The sequence below is a fragment of the Garra rufa genome, chromosome 23 (genome assembly GCF_049309525.1).
Source record: "Garra rufa chromosome 23, GarRuf1.0, whole genome shotgun sequence".
Lineage (NCBI taxonomy): Eukaryota > Metazoa > Chordata > Actinopteri > Cypriniformes > Cyprinidae > Garra > Garra rufa.
In genome coordinates this window covers 8,722,385-8,744,895 of record NC_133383.1, presented here as the reverse complement: position 1 = coordinate 8,744,895, position 22,511 = coordinate 8,722,385, and the positions used below count along the sequence as shown (strand labels likewise).

Sequence of the window (22,511 nt, the reverse complement as noted above, 5' to 3'; positions counted from 1 at the left end):
GGTCTCAACAGTGTATCCACAGAGACTTGGCAGCACGTAATGTACTTGTAACAGACGACAATGTAATGAAGATAGCAGACTTCGGTTTGGCCCGGGACGTCCATCACATAGATTACTACAAGAAGACTACAAATGTATGCAGTCAGTTCTTCGAAATCATATTTATTATCTAAAAAGTCAATATGTGTCAAGTAAATGTCTTTATTTCTTCTTCAGGGCCGGCTTCCTGTCAAATGGATGGCACCTGAGGCTTTGTTTGACAGGATTTACACACATCAGAGTGACGTGTAAGATGGCTCATATGTTTTTAATTTCCAGTATATCTTCAGCGCTCTTACTTCGTAGCAAGTAGTTCTTTGGTTGTGTTTTGGTACTAACTGAGCGATCTCATGTTGTAGGTGGTCTTTTGGGGTTCTTCTGTGGGAAATCTTCACTCTGGGGGGCTCGCCTTATCCAGGAGTGCCCGTTGAAGAGCTGTTCAAGTTACTACGAGAAGGTCATCGCATGGACAGACCCTCAGCCTGCTCTCAGGAGATGTATGACACAATATAATAAGTGACTAAAAGATGTTCCATTTCATTTGATCAATAGAATCTTTAAAACTATCTGACTCTTTTCTCAGAATTGTGAGATATAAACTCGCAGTTGCGAGTTATAAAGTCGTTTTGAGGTGAAAGAAAGACTGATATGTTCTCATGTATCTCACAATTCTGACTTTATTTCTCAGAATTTTGAATTTGTCTCACAATGCTGACTTTATAACTCACAATTATGAGCTTATATCATAGTTTAAATCACACAATTCTGAGAAAAAGTCAGATGTTTATGTATTTGTTTTATTTTTTATTTAAATCATGCAATTCTAAGAAAAAAAGTCTTGATTTGTGAGCTTATATTGCAATTCTGAGAAAAAAAAGTCAGATTTGTAAGTTTAAATCACAGAATTATGACAAAAAAGTTAGATTTGTGAGTTTAAATCATGCAATTCTGAGAAAAAAGTCAGATTTGTGAGTTTATATCACACAATACTGAGAAAAAAACTTCAGATTTGTGAGTTTAAATCATGCAATTTTGAAAAAAAGCTAATTTGTGAGTTTAAATCACACAATTCTGAGAAAAAGTCAGATTTTTTAATTTAAATCATGCAATTCTAAGAAAAAAAGTCTTGATTTGTGAGCTTATATTGTAATTCTGAGAAAAAAAAGTCAGATTAGTGAGTTTAAATCACACAATTATGAGAAAAAAAGTTAGATTTGTGAGTTAAAATCACAATTATGAGAAAAAAGTTAGATTTGTGAGTTTAAATCACACAATACTGAGAAAAAACTTCAGATTTGTGAGATTAAATCACAATTCTGAGAAAAAAGTGATTTGTTGGCTTATATTGCAATTCTGAAAAAAAAATGTGAGTTTAAATCACACAATTCTGAGAAAAAGTCAGATTTTTTTTATTTAAATCATGCAATTCTAAGAAAAAAAGTCTTGATTTGTGAGCTTATATTGCAATTCTGAGAAAAAAAAGTCAGATTTGTAAGTTTAAATCACACAATTATGACAAAAAAGTTAGATTTGTGAGTTTAAATCATGCAATTCTGAGAAAAAAGTCAGATTTGTGAGTTTATATCACACAATACTGAGAAAAAAACTTCAGATTTGTGAGATTAAATCATGCAATTTTGAAAAAAAGCTAATTTGTGAGTTTAAATCACAATTCTGAGAAAAAATCCAATTTTTTTATTTAAATCATGCAATTCTAAGAAAAAAAGTCTTGATTTGTGAGCTCATATTGCAATTCTGAGAAAAAAAAGTCAGATTTGTAAGTTTAAATCACACAATTATGACAAAAAAGTTAGATTTGTGAGTTTAAATCATGCAATTCTGAGAAAAAAGTCAGATTTGTGAGTTTATATCACACAATACTGAGAAAAAAGTCTGATTTGTGAGCTTATATCGCAATTCTGAGAAAAAAAGTCAGATTTGTGAGTTTAAATCACACAATTCTGAGAAAAAAGTCAGATTTGTGAGTTTATATCACACAATACTGAGAAAAAACTTCAGATTTGTGAAATTAAATCACAATTTAAAAAAGTGATTTGTTAGCTTATACAGTAGTCAACATTCGAAGTGGATCAAAAAAGTTAATCAAAAGTTGTCCTAAGATAAGAATGGGTATTCTTTTTGGTTTTAGGACAAATTTGATGAAAGGTTTTGATCCACTTCGAATGTTGACTACTGTATTGCAATTCTGAAAAAAGCAAATTTGAGTTTAAATCGCAATTCTGAGAAAAGTCAGATTTGTGAGTTTATTTCACGCAGTTTTGAGAAAAAAGGCTGATTTGTGAGTTTAAATCAGAATTTTGAGAAAAAAGGACACCTTTTTTTAAAATTCAGTGGCGGAAACAGGCTTCCACAACATTCAATATTTTGGTTTGCAACTGATTTGATTTAAATAGAATCGTTTAAAAACTTTTATAATGTAACACATTTTTTAATAAAACAGGTGTTGTAATTTATTTATTTTAATAAATATTTATTTCATTAGCAATAATAATTACTTAAATAATTATAAAAAACTTGAATCAGACTACATATTTCATTTATTTTAGTAATAATTAGGGCCGGGACTTTAACGCGTTAATTTAGATTAATTAATTACACAAAAATAACGCGTTAAATTTTTTTAACGCATTTTAATCGCACTAAGTTTTGCACCGCGGAACGTTTCTCACTGGATGAATTCGGCGGACCGATTATACTGGAGCACCAACTAGCGTTCAGACAAGCCAAAGAAGCTGCGTCCGTCCTAAATAGTATTGAATGTCCCAAATCGTAGTATGTTTAAAAAGTATTCCAAAGATTCCCGGATGGTCTACTACTTAACGATCAATGCACACTCTTAACTGCTAATATTGCCCGCAACACACTGCGCCGTGAACGAGGATTCGATTAGAACTACAAACACGCATAAAAAGTGTTAAAAAACTACAAACATGGAGAATATACGCGACCAACGGACAGGTAGAGAAAGGGGTTTGAGTGATAAATAATCAGTGTGTAACCTGATAAAAACTATTTTTTTAAATGTTATCCGCGTTATATTCCATGTGCAGCAACATTTATAATGATAGGTTTGGTCATTAACGTTTAAATGCATAATTAAGCAAACACAAGAGCAGAGTTCTTGGAATGAAAGAACGTGCCTCTTGCTACCCTATGCTTGCTGCAATATTGCACTGGTCTGTTGGACTTGGTTGAACAAAAATAAACAATATTTTGTTGCTTAAGCTTATGTATTCAGTCATTATTCAATGGTATACTAAAAATCCATGTAAAAATCTTAATTCTCACTGTTCTCAGGTCAAATATTTACATGCGATTAAAATGCGATTAATTTCGATTAATTAATTACAAAGCCTCTAATTAATTAGATTAAATTTTTTAATCGAGTCCCGGCCCTAGTAATAATACATTTTATTTTTGAAATATTTTTGTATACTATATAATTTTGTTTTTTTGCATTATTTAAATAAATCACTCAAAAATGAGTCACACCATTTTAATACAAGTTTTAAAAAAATTTCCACTTTTTGTTACTTTAGCAGTATTAAAAAAAAATCTGAATAAAGTGCAAAAATATTTCATGTTGTCTTCACATAATGACTCACTCATGCAATGTTGTTGTTTTTTCAGATACCTGATGATGAAAGACTGCTGGCATGCGGTTCCCACACAGAGGCCAACTTTCAAACAGCTGGTAGAAGACCTCGATCGCACTCTGTCCATGATATCCAATCAGGTAAGGCCAGCAGACTGCATAGATTCTTTCTGCCTTTCAATTCAGCATCCCACTCAAATTTAATGTGAAATGTGCATCATGGTCAGCAACTCTGTTAAGACTTTGGTCCAAAATGGATGAAAATGTTCACCGTTCTCATTGTGGGAATGACATATTAACGTATATATTTCCTTGCAGGAGTATCTGGACCTCTCCCTTCCCCTGGAGCCCATGTATTCTCAGGTCATCCTGAATGAACGAAGTTCCACCTGCTCCTCAGAGCCAGATTCAGTTTTCTTAAGAGAGTCTGGACCTGAAGAACCCTGCATCCCACCGACAGCCCCCCCACAACAAACTGTACGATCCTTCAAAAAACGCTGACAGTAGAGAATGCCTGGATTTCTATGTTCACAGAGGATCTCTCTACATCTTTCTGCTTCCTTTGACTCTTAAACTCTGCAGGCTCAGAGACTGAGGAGATCAGCCTGGGCCGTTCTAGCACAGAAACGCAAGCAGGAGGAAACGTTTCCTACCAGCAGACTCTAAAACAAGACTGAAAGAGTCTCACGTGGGGAACTATCAAACTTTTCGTCCATCGAATGTCCTTAAATAAGATGTATGAAAAGCATCATTGAAGGATAAATATGGTTATCGACGCCAACAAAGTCAATGGAGTGGAGAAATATTTCCAAGTGTTACCCAGTAGACGATGCTGGCTTTGTAAATTGTACAAATATGAAATTATATAAACAATATGGTTTTATATGACTATTATAATTATTATTATTTTTGTATGAGGTTGTTTATTCCCTTTTTTGTTCAAAAATGATCCCCCACACTGTGTCCAACAGTGACGAGCAACATTTTGTCGTCGCTTGGTTTCTACTTCTGCAGTCTAGCAATGAAATCTCATTGGAACAAAATCATAGGATATTATCTTAAGAATGAAGTGTGTAATTTAGCTATTTTGAAGATATTCAGATACTTTCTTGTATCTTGGAAATACAAGAACGCCTGAAAGTTGTAAAAGCTATTAGATTCTGACCTGCTTGACCAGTAGCTTGAATCTGTTTGTTCGACCAATGGCAGATAGGAGTAAATGTTTAAGGAAACCTGTTGTTATTTTATGCCGTTTGGCAACGCTAGTTCGTGCAGATATTAGACAATTCACCTTTGAACATCAAATATGTTCTGACTAGTTGTGTCAATGTGGGAAAAATGAATAACTTATGGTTAAAAATGTCATCTCAAGCCTGTTTAGATCACATAGATTTATGGGAGACTTTCTATATGTTGAAATAAGCTACAAATGAAATCTGTTACTCATTGCTTGCATTTGTTTGGTGTCCTGAGTCACTAAAGTGTGAATTTAGGGGTTGAGGGGTTGACCGATATGTTTTTCATTGCAGATACCGATAATGACCAATTAAGTAGACCGATGACCGATATTTTCAAATTTGTCCAAATTAAGAATAACAAGGCCTCTGACAAAAACATTCTTTAAGTGCTTTTACATTATTTTATTGGCAAATTGAAAATGACCGATACCGATAACCATTAAAATGCACCATAAAAATGCTTAATATCGGTGCCGATAATCGGCTAAGTCAATAATCGGTCGACCCCTAGTGTGATTCAATGTTAAGTTACTATTCATATGAAACAGCTGGAATATGTATGTCTGTTTAGCATCGGCATGGTGGTTGACAATCTGTTAGCACCATAGCATTATCTTAAGCTTGACTCTCAAACGACAGGGTTTGTTTATGTGACAGGATTGTGAGATTAGTTCTCAGAATAGAGTTTTGATGCGTGTGTGATTGTTTATGTACAGTATGTCCTGATGTGAATTTCAAGGCTGTGGCCATGCACTTATATTCAGGCTTTCAATAAGCTGATATTGCCTTCCTGTGGGAATATAAATAAAAAATGTTATATATAAAATATGATCTTAAGCTTGCATTTGTATATGTAACTCACACCCGTAGGAAATAAATGACAGATGAAACATCTTTACTTCCAGGCCAGAGGTTGTTGGAAGGGCAGATGTGCATAAGAAGTTGCTGACTTAAATGCGATCCGTCTGCTCACGCTGAAAGCTTGAGCGAGAGCTAAGCGCATGATTAACGGTGAGAAGAAAGTGTTTTTCCCCTCCGCCGGCCCCTCATCGATTAACCACGCCAACAGCAAGAGCAAACACAGCAGCATCAGGCTGTATATCACGAGGAAAAACTCTCATGGCAGTGAAACAAGACAGCTGAAGCACTTCAGTGACTCTTTAGATATTTGATTAATGCTAAGCAGATTTTCAGATAGATAGAATGTAAATAAGTTCAAAGTTATTATTAGCATTAAAAACTATGTTACAGTGACTTGGAATATTAGGATGTTTCTCATTTGCTTGATCCATTAGAACCCTTTTAACATCTTTGTCTTTTCAATCTCAGTAATCTTGTTGCTTTTGGCAGGAAAGGGTCATAATTGTATTAATGCCTGGAAATAGGAGCCGTTAGGAGTCACATCTGCCAGTCTGTCTGTGCCATTGCACCCCTGTAAAAGCTATCTATGGACTACACACCTGCCTTTATGAGCAGCTAATGGGCCATGAGGTGCAATTAACCGTTGGCCATTATCACCTTTGACAGATGGTCCAGGAAAGTCCTGGATAAATGACTCAAGTGCTCTTGTAGCGACAGTGCTGTCATTACAACCCACAGCCTCTAGACAAACATTTGAGCAAACAAATGTAATTATCTGGGCTCCATAAAGGTGTTATGTTACCAAGTTGTAGGCTAAAGACTTAGCATTGCATACCTAAAGGCACTTCAATGATTGTTGTGCTTGTGTGATATGGATTGGTTCAGTTTGTTGTCCTACATCGGAAAAGAATCATTTTCAAGCCATGTGTTCCCTCTGGAATGTCCCACTGGTTCTTATAATAGTGAGTGACTTTAACATTTTGTTTTATGCAAGTTGTTAATAATTTGGTAAATGTCTCAGTGCTTCATCAAGCACGTACACTCACATTTTGTGGTAATCGTAAACCTTATTTAGCAACTTGATAGCAGTTTCTTTTACGTTATTATAGCATATATATGTGGTTAGACTTAGCACTTAAAAAACGTTACATTTTGTTCTATATACCTAAACGTAAATTCTAAATCTATTGTGTATGTTACATATATATGTTGCTAAAGACTTTAGCATTGTATTCCTTAAAACTAGTGTTTTCACTTTTAAATTTTTACGGCGAAATTTCACAGGCAAAAAGGTCCATTGTTTATCCAACTTATTCTTCTACATGGAAGTAAGCCTATGGGTGAGACTTCCAGTTTATTGGCCGCTATAGGGAAATAACAAGAAGAATAACAACATCCAGTAAAGAGTAAAACTGTTTGCACTACAAACCAGTGTGTTCATAATTAAGATAATACATAAATAATATGGTAAAACAGACAAATCTGCAATATCAAGGAGCAAAACCAGCTGTTTTGTACAGCTAAAAATAGCTGAAACCAGACCAATAAAATTTACAAATGGACGAAATATGAATAATAAGCTTTCCATGAATGTATGATTTGTTAGGATAGGACAATATTTAGCTAAGATACAACTATTTGAAAATCTGGAATCTAAGGGGGGCAATAAATCAAAATACTGAGAAATCACCTTTAAAGTTGTCAAAATGTTCTTAGAAATACATATTACTAATCAAAAATTAAGTTTTGATACATTTATGGTAGGAAATTTACAAAATATCTTTACAGAACATGATCTTTTATTAATATCCTAATATTTTGACATAAAAGGAAAATCAAGACTTTTTGGCTATTGCTACAAATATACCCATGCTACTTAAGATTGGTTTTGTGGTCCAGGGTCACAAATAAGTTGGATAGGAAAAAAACAAGAAAAATAATGACATGCAGTAAACAGTAAAACTGCAGACCCTTTGATCATAATTAGGATAATACACAAATAATATGGTAAGACACACCAATTTGCAATATTTAGCCAAATCGAGCTGTTTTGTACAGCTAAAAATGACGCAGATGAGACCGGAAGCCAGAACCATCAAATGTAAAATGGCGTCGCCAGCTCTTCCGTGAAAAATAAGTTGTACTAAGGAATGAGTGAAGCACACCTCACAGAAGTCATCTTAAAAACTAAGAAGCTTCCTTCTGGTCAGTGGTCAAATTCGGGTGACAAGCTTGAACCCTTAGTAAAACTATGTGGGAAAATCTTCGTCAAACGCGTCGATTCCTGTTGAAATGACTGGATTTCGCCCACGGATTACCAAGGGTAGGCCAAATATGACCGTACCTTTAACCCTAAAAAAATAAGAAAATGTTTTTTAAAAAACTGCAAGTGTTGATATATGAGTAAAACAATGATTTATCATTACTTGAAAAGTAATTATAAATAAATTACACATATTCGTAACCTCAAACGTGGACGTTTAAACCTACACATTATGTCAAATTACAGTTACAACCGTGATTTTTGCCTCCTAATGTGCTTTTTAGTCGTTTTTGTTCTTGTTCTCATTGAAAGTCTCTATTGAAATAATTTTTACAAAACGTTTTCTGCATTCCCTGCACACACTGAGTGTTTTGAGAACTGTCTTTGCGTTCGGGTGTCGGTTATGACACCGTCACTCATTGTGTTTATTTCTCTAAGCTCTCATGGTTTCGATGTCAAGGTGTCATGACACCTGTTAAGCTGCGTGTCTTTGTGTGTTTACGATAGGGCTGATGTGCTGACACCTTTTGATCCGTCAGGATATCCAAATAGCCTATAAAGAGAAGAGAACGATTTCTCAGCCAAGAAGAAGACTTCAGGACAAGGCAAGAACAAGCAGGTTATAAATATTCAAGACAGATTCTTTTTTGCAGTACAGATGAGACTGCTTAAGTGACAAATATTAGAACAGACAACGAATAATAAAAATCTATTTATCTAGATTAATGAAAGAATAGTCTTTTCTAGTCTGAACAAGTCAAATTCTGAAATAATGTGCATGGAATAATGAGCATTTGTGTCTCAAAATAAGATGACCTCAGAGTGAGAGGGTGTTCATATTTTATAGCTGTAAAACAGGCATCTGCTTTATTCTTTTCCATTGTCTCATAAACACTCTCACACATAGGCAGTTGTAACTTAATCTGTGTTTGCTCTTTTCTCCATCATCATTTATGCACGAAAGTCTATTTAAAAACCTTTGTGATGTAACTTTATAGCATAATAACAGTATCGCCTGTCTGTTTATACCAGTTGTTCCCCATGTGTTTCTTTTGACCGCAAAACACCCAAGAGCAAATTAAGAAACGTTCTACTTGCTTTCTAGGATCGCTTGATTGGATGTTTATTTGTTCGGTCTCATTTAGGCAACAGTACCACACCAATTCTGTCTTGGGCAATGATTCTGGGAAGTTTGGAAATTGGCTTTTGTTTTAGAAAAGTGTGCGGTTACAATCATCTCTTGTCAATGACGTAACGAAGTTGAATGCATAGGATCAAGGTCAAGATAAATGAATTGTCTTTACCCACTCACATGGAGACAGTTTCTGCCACATGTGACCCTGGACCACAAAACCAGGGTCACATGTGGCAAAATTTTTGAAAACTGAATAAATAAGCTTTGTGCTGATTTGAAAAAATGGAATCTGAGGGTGCAAAAAAAATCGACATTTTGAGAAAATCGCCTTTAAAGTTGTCCAAATGAAGTTCTTAGCGATGCATATTACTAATCAAAAATGAAGTTTTGATTTATTTATTGTAGGTAATTTACAAAATATTTTACTGGAACATGATCTTTACTTAATATCCTAATGATTTTTAGCATAAAAGAAAAATGTATAATTTTGACCCATATAATGGATTTTTGGCTATTGCTACAAATATACCCGGTGTTATATGTAACAAATTGGTTAATTAAAATTATGACTTTGTGTGATACTAAGTCATAATCATGAGATTAAAAAGTTTAAAATAATGAGAATTTTCAAAATAATGAAATGAATATTCAAAAATATGAGATAAATAGTCAAAATGATGACAAAAAGTTACAATTATTCATTTATTGTCATAATTTTGACTTTGTATGTCATAATTATGATTTAGTATCTCACAATGTCGACATTATATGTATATATATGTAAAAAAAAATCATGCTTTGGTAAATCATAATTATGGCACAAAAACCTTTAGATATCATAATGACTTTTTATGCCATAAATACATCTTTTAATCTCATATTTGTAATAATTTTGACGTTTAATCGCTTAAATATTACTTTTTCATGTTAGAATTATGATTTATTTGTGGTGGAAATGACTTGGTTGAGCATGACTTATGTTTTCCAATTATGTCATTTTTCCATTTATGATTTGATAATGTTTTTTGGACACTTGTCTTCTGTTGATAAATGCGTCTGCTTTTAAATATTCACTTCAAACAACACACACTTTTGTATTTTTTTTTTAAATTGTAATAAAATAATCAAAATGAATAATTTGAAATAAAAAAATGTAATCCCTTAATAAAATTGATAATTTAATTAAATTATTAAAACAATTAAAATAATTTAATTTCTATTCATTGCTAGCATTTTATGTATCCTAAAAAATCTGTTTTTTTTTTTTTTTTACATTTTTAGCATAATTTCATGCAATTTCATTTAATAATTTGATAATTGAGCAGCATTAGCATTTAGGAGATCAGCAATACATATTTTTTATGTTAAAAGCGAGACAAATTCAATATTTGTTTAATATAGCATTTGGGTTAGGTTAAAAACTATTTAGTCTAGTAACATTTCTTTTAGCTAGTCAAATTGTGCGGTTCTAATACAAGATGATTTCCTACTGTAACATGTAAAAATATACAAAATACTATATATACAAATACATTTTTAATGTTACAGCTCATTGTTAGGAGAAATGTGTGAGCAAAAGAAATCAATTGCTTTTCCAACAAGAGTGTTTTGTCCGGTAAATTATAAGGGCTTAATGTGTTTGAAAGCAGCGCCCCCTTGTGAGTAGAGTAAACATTATCGTTTGATTAACCTATTTTAACAGTTTTGCTATTGGCCACATCATGGACAAATTTCACACAGTAAGCAATGAAAGATGAAACTATTTAGTATATATAGAAGTTTTATTTCTATTCAAGCACATCAACTATACAATATCACCAACATGAACAAAGTATGCCCGTCTTAATCATGTATAATATTTCCCATGACCAGCATAAGAAACATATCTAAAACATATTCAGAAATATGTAGTTTTCTCTCTCTTGAAGAATAAAGACTCTTTCATTTCATACTCAGATCACAATAATATACTATATAAATTACATCTGGTAGGAAAAATAAATATAAATTATTTTCAGTGTACACTAATAAATACTTCCGCCCTGCCACCACAAGTTGGTTAAGGTGACGGGTTTCCTTTTTCAAAATTTCATGATAACATTTAGCTTCTCTTGCATTAGGCCATAAACCAGAAATACAGTCTAAAACATTTTATGCTATAAATGACAATGGCATGTATATTCAATGTAATGCAATAAAAGAATCAAGTAGTTGTTGCCTTTTGTGAACTAAGCAAAGATTTCTGTTGTGTCCCATTATAAAACTAGCTTTAATGCACTACTTACTAATAACCATCTTCCACTTATAAACATCAGCATGATGCATGATGCAAACTTAGAGTCATCAATACATGCGGTCGTGTGCAACTCTAAGCGCTCCCTTCAACTGAGCGTTTCCTGGCGAAGAGGTGCGTGGGGTCCCTGTTGCGCAGGTTGGGCTGGATCTTAAACATGGGTGGCCAGCGGAAGCCAGTGTGGCCCTCCATCCCAGAAGGCCCAGCGGCAGCAGGTTCAGGTGGACAGGGTTTGTTTTGAAGCAGCTGGAAGAGCGTGGCCATGTCAGGTCCCAGTCTAGACACCAACCCGGCTCGCACCACCTCCACGGTGTCGTCGTCGCACTCCATCAGGCTCTGCAGAAGTGTGCTGTAGTACCTGCAACAATTCAGCAAGTTGGGTCATTTTATTGGGCTGTTTTTAATATTTTTAGCCAGTTGTTTGGTATTTTGTCTGCACTCTAAAAAATGCTGGGTTATTTGTTTTAACCAAAATGCTGGGTTCAGCTTGTTGGGTCATTTTATTTGATTATTTTCAATATTTTTACCCAGGTGCTGGGTAGTTTTTCTGTAACTAAGCTGCTGGGTCATTGTTAATGGGTTATTAAATATTGGGTTATTTTTTTTTCTACCGAAATACTGGGTTAAGCCTGTCTCAGATTAAACAACCCAGCTGCTGCGTTACAGTCAGAGTGTGGGATTTTGCATCCTCTACAGGAGAGAGCAGTTCTCTGAGCTGGCGATTTGGTGCACTTTTTCAGCGAAATAAAGGTTTGTATACAGTTTATTTCATTTATAAATTCTTTACTGTGCTGTAAATTATATTATTTTATGCAATGTAACATACAAGGATGATATGTCAGCAGCGGTCATTTCGCAGCAGGGAAACGCCTTTTGCCTTGCATAACACAAATTGATTTTTTTTCGTTATAGTGCTGAATTAAATTGATTTAATGTTAAAAAATGTTTATGGGCAGGTTATAGTTATGGAGTCAGTGAAACGCTAGGTGGCGGTCTGAGGTTTATAGTTTCCCCTGTGACCAGCAGCCCATCATTAGCACTATTTCGGTGAAAAGTGATTACAGAGAACGGTTGAATGCATTTAAATTAAAATGCTACTTTTAAATTATACATTTTCTTTTATTTCAAAACGGCTTATTAAATGAGTTTAAATAAAAGTAAACTATGCTGTATTCACCCGAATAAATTCAGTTTGTCTTATATTTTTTGGCCATGGATGTTCTTTCCTAATAATAAATATTCACTGTTTGATTATTGCTGTTGACTGTATAATTCTGTGTGTGATTTTTAATTTCCAGACCATTTTAAGCCAGCAATATAATCACTTTTAAACAATAGTTGACTTAAAACAACCCAGCATGTTGGGTAAAAACATTTAACCCCAATAACCCAGCATGTGTTGTTCTGTCCAACATTTACCCAGTGCTGGGTTGCCATATAACCTACGTTTTTTTTTTAGAGTGTATTTGTATAGTGTTGCTTTTTCAGAGAAACACACATTCTGGAAAATTTTTACTTATAACTCTTTTCAATTTAACAGTTTATCATGTTGTTTAAGCTCCAAAAAGTACAGAAAATATAATAATAAAACTTCATAAAGCGCCAAAAAAATTAGTTTAATTTAAATTTTGGTCAAAACAAATTGATCACAAATTTATCATATGGTGCCAAAAGACTTAAAATATAACACACAAAATATTCACCTCATTTTTAACATAAAAACAAGTGAGTCCATTTAGCTTCCAGTTGTTTTAGCTGTACAAAACAGCCTGTTATGCTAACGTTACTTGCTATCCATCTTATTTTTCTTGTGAGAACAAACACGGACCCATTTTATGGCTCTGGCTTCCGGCTCATCCGCGTCCTGAATTTTTAGCTGTAAAAAACAGCTTGTTTTGTTGCTTGATAAATTGATGTGTCTTACCATGTTATTTAAATGTATTATCATAATTTTGAACACTGGTTTGTAGTGCAAATAGTTATACTATTCTTCTTGTTATTTCCCTATCCACTTTATTTTTCCATAAGAGTATGCAGTCATTTTAGTTTAATCCACATCCAGCTGTTTTTAGTTGTACAAAACAGCTGGTTTTGCTGCTGGATATTGCAAATTGGAGTGTCTACCATGTTATTTTAATGTATTATCTTATTTATGAACACACTGGTTTGTAGTGCAAGCCGTTTACTGCTCATTGTTATTCTTCATGTTATTTTGGCTAATGAACCGGAAGTCTCGCCTATATGCTTACCGTTGCGTTGAAGAATAGGTTATAGCAACCTGTTATTTCTTATCATATATTAGTTTAATGTACACTGGCTTGAAGCACAAATTGTTTTACCCTGTTTATTTTGTTGTGTGTGTCGTTGGTTTGGCAGTATTGTATGAAGCACAAAAAAGTAAACATTTTAACTAAACAAATCGTACAGGCTTATTTATTTATTGCTACAAACTGCGATTGTATAGAAAAGAGTTTTATTTAAAAAATGTCCACACTTTTTCCTGGAATTACCGAATTTGCGTCTACTATTCCTTTAAGTCTAATAGACCAATCACTGACGCCAAATAAGTTCGCACGCTATTTTACCTGTTTGGGAAGTGGTTTGGCACCTGCACCACATCTCCAATGGCCTCAGGGTTGGATCTGGCTACTTCGCAGATGTCCAGCTTCTTGTAGCATTCTTCCTGCACTTCAGCAATCATTTTCTGGAAGGTGGAACAGCGTTTGATGGTCTGGAAGACCTTAGAGGTGATACCGTTGGCGATGCACTTGATGCTTTCTTTCACAAATGTCTTACCCTGTAAAAAACAATCAAAACAAACGGAAAGTAAAAATATGACTTTGGCATTTTTTTTGTATAATTTTGATTTGCTAAAGGGTTCAGGTTAATGAGCATTGTACCTCTGTATTAAAAATTGCAGCAGTGTGGAGGAAGGAGTTGCAGATCTCATGCATGCCGTCAGTGTCGCAGGTCGAATTCTCCAGACATGCGAAAGTTGCGCAGCCCACCTGCAGAGCTCCATTCAGACAGCGGGCAACATCAGCTGGAGGAAGAAGAAAAAGGTGCTTTTATTCAAAGTGTAAAAATTGACATTTTTACTAGATAGGAAGTCCTGAAGCAACCTTTAAGCAACCTTAAATTGAACCTACACTCTTAAAAATAAAGTTTTTTTCAATGGTTCTATAAAAAAACCTTGAACATCTGTGGAACCTTTCAAATGCAGAAAAGTTTCTTTATAGTCGAAAAAGGTTCTTAAGGTTTTTAAAATTGTTCACTGAAAGGTTCTTTGGGGAACCTGCAAAAACACCCTTTTGGAACCTTTATTTTTTAAAAGTGTAGGCCTACTACAACCTTCAGTCTGTAAACTCTAAGCATATCTGAACATTTGCCAATGCATAGTCCTAAAAAGACAAAATGCAAAATGACAATTAAATAAAGAAAACAATACTTACTAGGGCTGTTGGCTGAGAATCTTGCTCGTCTTGGTTGTGCAGGTTCTTGGTCTGTTCCAAATGCAGATGCAACCAAAACGAGGAGTAAAACAAATCCGCTTTTCAGGAGCATGTTTGCACTTAGAACCAAAACAAGGAATCACAGGAGGTGTTTACTGATTCTGTGGGTTTGTGTTTCTGGCTGGTGAAAGCCTCAGCTTTATACAGCTCTTCAGCTAAGCTTGACGGCTCATAAATCCCCACCGTCACCAATCAGAACGCAGGATCCGAAAGCTCAAACTTTCCATCTCTTCGTAAATATTCATGGGCAGATGTTAATGCAGACCCACCTGCTATGATTTTATCTCAAGTTAGACATTTAAAATCTTGTTACAACACATTTTGAATGTGGTCATCTATGATGAAGATAAAAAAAAAACAGTTAGATACTTAGTCAAAATACTGTACAATTTAAAGTTAAAGCTGTTACTGTGAAGATTTGAAGAACTTTCTTCCATAAAGAACCTTTTTTGCAATGGAAAGTTTCCATTGATGTTAAAGGTTCTTCATGGAACCATTGTTTTCTTATCTCAACTGTTCCAAATCTCAACTGTTAAACACCCACTATCATAAAAAAACAAACTCAGAATTCTTATGATTCTAAATGATGTTTAATTTAAATTCTCATCTGAAGGATCTTGTTGATTTACCCTGTTCTGAAACAATGTAGAAGATAAATGATATTCCCCTCAGGCGGGTCACTCTCAATAGCTTCATTGTTGAAGACATCTACAGTGTGTTTGGTTTGGATTTCATGTCACAGTGATTTAGTAAATGCACATCTCTCTTATTTGATGCATTTGGCTGCAGTACTAAAAGAGGGTTCAGAGAGTTTTGTTGACACCTGGCACAGGTAATTGTGCTAAAGGTACAGCAGGAGTGGTTTTTAACAATGCCATGGGGCTTTATGAAATCAGACATATGTAGCTTGTCAGAACTGGTTGACTAAACATCCTTTCCCATCGTCTGCAGTGCTGGATTTGACAGAGACACGTTTATCAGTGTCTAATCAGTGGATGTTGGAAAGGCTTTGGAGGAAGTGATGTGTTTTCCGTGATGAATTTCATTAGCCTCAAGAAATTTCCTCCCCTAAAGGGTTAATTACACTGATAATGATCAAAGCGCTCACTGCTTTTGTAGAAGGGGGCTGGAGATGTAGCTATTTTGGTTTTATTACCTTAGTTCACACAGACGCCTGTTTGTTACTGCTGAAGTAGGGCAGGAGAGCTACACCCAAATCTTTACTGAATAACATAAATTAATAGTGTAAAGAATAAATGCACACATACCGTAGGGCTATACTTTTCTAATAATCCATTGACTCTTAGACTATATGGAAATGCTAATCAATCATTTCTACTTTGTGACACTGAAGTCATATTTATGAGATTGTCACCTGCAGCAGATATGAAGTTTTAAGTTCATTTAAGTAAATTCAGCCTGAGAATTTATTACCATTTAGTCAGTTTACAAAATGAGGAAGGAAAATCTTCTTAGAAGAAAGTGAGAGATGATTTTGGAAATCTGTTTTTTTTTTTTTTTTTTTTTTTAATTCAAGCAAATTCCTAAAACTTTGTTTATTTCCAGGTTTAAATTGTAAAAAAAAATATATATATAAAAAGATGCAATCCCGCACACTATCAGTACTTGCTAGATTTTAAAGTTCATTGTCACAAGCACAAGCAACAAGACAGAAACGTGGAAATAAAGTTGAAAAAAAAGTTATAATGCATAAATGTATAAATATTATTAATAATAATAAAAATATACAACAAATGTAATAATATATAATTCATTATTTATAAATAATGCATTTTGCCCTAGTAGGTCTGTAGGTTTCTATCCTATATAAGACATTTTGTGGACTTTTCTGTTGAAGCACAAGAAGCTCTGTTGAAAGATTGATCGTTTCTTGCTGTCATAAATAAATAAATTTAAAATCCATTAAAATAAATAATATAAATAAAATAAATACAACTAATTTAAAATATAAGTAATGATAAAAACAATAAAGGGTTTACAGGCCTAACAAATGGTTAATACACTACCAGTCAAAAGTTTTTGAACAGTAAAATGTTTAATGTTTTTAAAGAAGTCTCTTCTGCTCACCAAGCATGCATGTATTTAATCCAAAGACAGGAAAAATGGTAAAAATTGTAAATATTTTTACTAAATAAAATAACTGTTTTTTACTTGAATATATTTTAAAATGTTATTTATTGCTGTGATCAAAGCTAAATTTTCTGCATCATTATTTAGTGTCACATGATCCTTTTTTCAGGATTCTTTAACGAATAGATCAAAAGATCAGCATTTATCTGACATTTTGTAACATTATACCATTCAAAGCTTGGAGTCAGTGTAATTTTTGGAGGAAAGAAATGATGGAAATAAATACTTGATGATATAGACATTTTATAATGTTACAAAAGATTTGTATTTCAGATAAATGCTGTACTTCTGAACTTTCTATTCATCAAAGAATCCTGAAATTTTGTACTCGCCTGTTTTTAACCTAATAATAATAATAATAATAATAATAATAATGTTTTTCGAGCAGCACATCAGAATAACAATGATTTTTGACAGGTCATGTGACTGGAGTAATGATGCTAAAAATTCATCTTTGAAATCACAGGAATCAATCACATTTTAAAATATATTCAAATAGAAAACAGTTATTTTAAATAATAAAACTATTTTTTTAAAAATCTGTTTTTGCTGTACTTTACATCAAATAAATAAAGGCTTTGTGAGCAGAAGAGACTTAAACAAATATATTTGTCCAACAATATTTGACTACTAGTGTATAAATGCATATTTTCCAATTCCTTACTCAGATTGTCATGCTGATTTCATTTAATAAGTACAGCTTTTATATTAATTAGTTAATTAGTAGTCTCTGAGTTTTAGACTTCATTGATGCTTTAATTATCCAAGATCCACACAAGCATCATGACAATGCAGGTTTATCTATTAAGATTCAATGTTCATTCTATTATTATGAAGCTTATATATAAATGTATTTTATGACTATACGACTTTTTTTTTCTCAGCAGCGATCAGCCTATGTGGTGCGTCAGATGGCGCTGCCTACATGCGGAAGAGAAACCAAGGAACACCGGGAATGTCACGAATCAGAAACCTCCAGCCGTCGCGCTTTTCTGCTCATACACTCGGTGTATTTTACTCAAAGGAGCTCACGAACGAGTGCTTGGGCTGGTAACATGGGTTAGCTAAGGTTTGGTTGCGGCAAACCACGGTAAAATAATTCTGTATCTTCCGCGTCTCCGCCGGGAAAATGAAGTGTATGCCTGGTTCGCTTCAGGTGCACGCCGCATCCAAAGGGCATTTTATCATCATCATCTTCTTCATCTCTAAGATCACAAACGACTGCCAACCCGATGCATCCCTTCAGTTCACTTCGGTAAGGGTTTGCGCGTTCATAAATGCGTGTGCTTGTGTATGCTACGTTAATTGCCCTCTTGAGCAGGACATTACGGACGTGAGGAGTATTACGTAAGTTCAGGGTGAAGGCTGTGGCTTGAAACCTAGTGAGCTGCCTACCTAGACAGCATTTGTTGGCATCCTTGGCGTATTCTTTCAGCACATTCTGAGCGCGTTTAATGATGCTGAAAGCAAACCTGTTGTTTTAGGTTCTAGAGTTTTATTGTTTTGTTAAATTGATCGCTTAACTGGACACTTCGCTGTTGTCCATAACAACATAACTCCACTACTTTTTATTTTTCTTGTAACTTTTGAAAGATATTTACAGAGGGAGTACACAGTTAAAGCATTTTTTCGCTAATGTTTTATAGAAGGTTTGCACGTAGGTCACGATTTGATCAGTTACCCGGATGTGGGGGCATATTGGCGATACTCGGATGTAAGCAACAGCATTGATTATGGTGCTAATTTATGCTGTCTCAACCATGAAAAAATGTGTGGTAATAGGTGGTAAAGATACGAAATGCAGTATTTAGATATTAGCATAATATTTCACCTGACCAGAAATGATAAGAACAAACATGAATATTGTCGAGATTCTTGCCCTGGAAATCCTGGTTCAGTTTGGCCAACCACAAGTTCCTTTTTTGTTTCTCAGACAGTTTTTTGCACTCTTCTCCTTGATTTGTTATCATTTTTGGCAGTCTATAGTTCTGCAAGTGTTTTTTCTTGGTCCAAACGATTAGTACAGCTCAAAACATGACAATAATTGTCCATTTTCAGCAGCAGTAATCAGCAAAATATGCAAGTTTTGTTCGTTTCAATGGCATTGTTTACATTCAGTACCGCCAATATGGCCGTTCGATGAAGCATTGTGAAAACACTGTATAGAAAAAGTAATCTTTTCTATTTAGCGTAATAATGTGATAAATTTAGTTGCCATGATGTACTTGACTACTTTTTGTAGCAGAAGCTTGAAGAATTTTATTATTATTATTGCTAAACCAGATATTTTGCTGTTGTCCAAAGCAATATAATTTGGGCTAATTTTATTTTTCTAACTTGAGAGATGTGCAAAAAAAACTTGGTTATAAGAGTTTTCTTATGGTTGTCATCCACAATTTTCATTAATAGTCTATATTATATTTGAATTAATTTTGTTGCCACTTGCTGTGATGTACACACAAAATGCATGTTATTATTTTAGTACTGACCTGAATAAGATATTTCACATAAGAGAAAATAATAGTTGAACCCTGTTCAAATGTTTACATCCCCTTGATTTTTAATACTGTTGTTACCTGAATGATCCACAACTGTTTTTTTTTTTTTTGTTTAGTGATAGTTGTTAATGAGTCCCTTGTTTGTCCTGAACAGTTAAACTGCCTTCTGTTCTTCAGAAAAATCTTTAAGATCCCACAAATTCTTTGGTTTTCCAGCATTATGTATTTGAACCCTTTCCAACAATGAGCGTATGATTTTGAGATCAATCTTTTCACACTGAGGACAACTGAGGGACTCATGTGCAACTATTACAGAAGGTTTAAATGCTCACTGATGCTCCAGAAGGAAAAACCATGCATTAAGGGCAGGGGTGAAAACTTTTGAACAGAATGAAGATATGTACATTTTTCTTATTTTGTCTAAATATCAGACTTTTTTCATCTAGTTCTCCTCTTCAGAGGCTACAGAAGATACTTACATGTTTCCCAGAAGACAAAAGAAGTTAAATGTACCCTGATCTTCAAATTCAAAAAGTTTAATGCATCTCTTAACACATTTTTTCTTCTTCTGGAGCATCAGTGATCGTTTAAACTTTCCGTAATAGTTGCAAACGAGTCCCTCAGTTGTCTTCAGTGTGAAAAGATGGATCTCAAAATCATACAGCCATTGTTGGAAAGGGTTCAAATACACAAAAATGCTGGAAAACCAAAGAATTTGTGAGACATCAAGAATTTTCTGAAGAACAGCAGGCAGTTTAACTGTTCAGGATAAACAAGAGACTCACAAACAACTATCACTAAAAAAACAAACACAGAGCTGTGGATCATTCACAACACAGTATTAAGAATCAAGTGTATGTAAACTTTTGAACGGGCTCATTTTTATAAATTCAACTAATATTTTCTCTTGTAGACTATATGTAAACATCTTTCATGTGAAATATCTTATTCAGGTTTATTATTCATTAAATTTGACTTTTTTTCTGGAGTATTTTCGAGTTGCATGACTTTTTATCTTTTGCTTTTAGGTCCCAGTTTACAGATACTGACATGGACTATGAGAGGCCTAATGTCGAGACCATTAAATGTGTGGTGGTGGGAGACAATGCTGTGGGCAAAACTCGTCTGATCTGTGCCCGCGCCTGTAACGCCACTCTCACACAGTACCAGCTACTCGCCACACATGTGCCCACTGTCTGGGCCATAGACCAGTACAGAGTCTGTCAAGAGGTTTGGGTTTTTATCTTTCCACTCATGGCACTTCAGAAGCACAAGATATGTATTCTAACTCACAAATCCATTTCTTTTGCCTGGTTTTGAAGGTTCTGGAACGTTCCAGAGATGTTGTGGATGATGTGAGCGTGTCTCTTCGATTATGGGACACCTTTGGAGACCATCACAAAGACCGCCGCTTCGCTTACGGCAGGTGCGTTTGTGGACCACAACTCTTTTGGAAATTACTCTAGATGTTTTCTTGAATGCTTTATCTTGTGTTTGGGCTTTAGGTCAGATGTGGTGGTCCTGTGTTTCTCCATCGCCAACCCCAATTCTCTGTTTCACGTGAAGACCATGTGGTACCCAGAGATCAAGCACTTCTGCCCTCGTGCCCCGGTCATCCTGGTGGGCTGCCAGTTAGACCTGCGTTACGCTGACCTGGAGGCTGTTAATAGGGCACGAAGACCTCTTGCCAGGTGATTTGTCAAATTTTTGATCTGTGATTTAAAGACCCCTTGAAATCAGAATTTGGAGTTAACAAAATTCAATGTGTTCAGTCTGCAATGTCATGATCCTTCAGAAATCATTCTAATATGCTGATTTGCTGTTCAAGGAACATTTTTCATTATTAGTACCAATATTTAAAACCATTGAGTACCTTTTTTTTTTTTTTTTACGATTCTATTTTTTCACTATTTTTTGGTTAAGAAATTCTAGAAATTAATGCTTTTATTTAGCAAAGATGCTTTAAATTGATCAAAATTGATGATAAAGACATTTATAATATTACAAAAGATTTATGTTTCAGATAAATACTGTTCTTCTGAACTTTCTATTCATCAAAGAAAGATGAAAAATTCTACTCTGCTGCTTTCAACATAATTATAATGTTTTTGAGTGGAAAATTAGAATATTAGATTGATTTCTAAAGGCTCATGTGACTGAAGTAATGATGCTAAAAATTCAGCTTTGAAAACACAGGAATAAATTACATTTTAAAATGTATCCAAATGGAAAACAATTCTTTTAAATAGTAAAAATATATTAAAAATTGTACTGTATTTGCTGTACTTTAGGTGAGCAGAAAAAACTTTAAAAAAGATTAAAAATCTTCCAGTTTAAAAACTTTTTTTATGGTCTACCAGATATATTTTTCTGTAAAACAGACCAAAAATATGGATTAATCTTGCATGCACAGATGTATACCTTTTTTTTTTTTTTTTTTTTTAACAAATAAATAAAATAGACATAATTTCATATTTTTGTGGAAACAATTCAATTTTTTTTAGGATTCACTGATGAATATAAAGTTCAAAAGAACAACTTTTATTTAAAATATTAATTTATTGTAACATTATAAATGACTTTTCTGTCACATTTGATCAATTTAATGTGTCCCTGCTCAATTAAAGTAATGATTTAAAAATAATAACTCTGCATACAGAAAATTAATTAAAGAAAAAAATATAAATACCACCTGCTTCTCTAAAATATATTTTTTATAAATTTAAGAAATACCAATAAATATGCATGTCTTTATATTATAAATATCACATGATTTTCTTAACTATGTATATAAAAAAAACATAAATAAATATATATATATATATATATATATATATATATATATATATATATATATATATATATATATATATATATATATATATATATATATATATATATATAT

General features: G+C 33.7%; 3 protein-coding genes across 3 annotated transcripts in view; 2 read left to right on the top strand and 1 right to left on the bottom strand.

Moving 5' to 3' along the window:
• Positions 1–5,719, top strand: part of fgfr1b (fibroblast growth factor receptor 1b) — a 32,074-nt gene extending 26,355 nt beyond the window's left edge. Inside the window, exons 13-17 of the mRNA XM_073830239.1 lie at positions 12–134; positions 217–287; positions 399–536; positions 3,691–3,796; positions 3,974–5,719. Coding sequence (XP_073686340.1) covers positions 12–134; positions 217–287; positions 399–536; positions 3,691–3,796; positions 3,974–4,156 — 621 coding nt within the window. The 3' untranslated portion in view covers positions 4,157–5,719. The remainder of the gene's footprint in view (positions 1–11; positions 135–216; positions 288–398; positions 537–3,690; positions 3,797–3,973) is intronic.
• A 5,801-nt stretch (positions 5,720–11,520) lies between these two features.
• Positions 11,521–15,009, bottom strand: stc1l (stanniocalcin 1, like). Its single transcript, XM_073830104.1, has 4 exons — positions 14,898–15,009; positions 14,346–14,488; positions 14,031–14,242; positions 11,521–11,803 (listed from the first exon to the last, which is right to left on the bottom strand). The coding sequence occupies exons 1-4, from the start codon at positions 15,007–15,009 to the stop codon at positions 11,521–11,523; spliced, it is 750 nt and encodes a 249-aa protein (XP_073686205.1).
• A 3,048-nt stretch (positions 15,010–18,057) lies between these two features.
• rhobtb2b (Rho related BTB domain containing 2b) overlaps positions 18,058–22,511 on the top strand; it is a 20,905-nt gene continuing 16,451 nt past the window's right edge. Inside the window, exons 1-4 of the mRNA XM_073829822.1 lie at positions 18,058–18,363; positions 20,635–20,836; positions 20,929–21,032; positions 21,112–21,297. Coding sequence (XP_073685923.1) covers positions 18,341–18,363; positions 20,635–20,836; positions 20,929–21,032; positions 21,112–21,297 — 515 coding nt within the window. The 5' untranslated portion in view covers positions 18,058–18,340. The remainder of the gene's footprint in view (positions 18,364–20,634; positions 20,837–20,928; positions 21,033–21,111; positions 21,298–22,511) is intronic.

Bases quoted from the DNA above. Each gene is read 5' to 3' on its own strand.
- stc1l (XM_073830104.1), bottom strand. From the start codon at position 15,009: ATGCTCCTGAAAAGCGGATTTGTTTTACTCCTCGTTTTGGTTGCATCT. The intron at 14,243-14,345 runs GTACAATGCTCA...TGTTTTTTACAG, and splicing joins CTGCAATTTTTAATACAGAG to GGTAAGACATTTGTGAAAGA. The intron at 11,804-14,030 runs GTAAAATAGCGT...GAATTGTTGCAG, and splicing joins CCAAACCACTTCCCAAACAG to GTACTACAGCACACTTCTGC.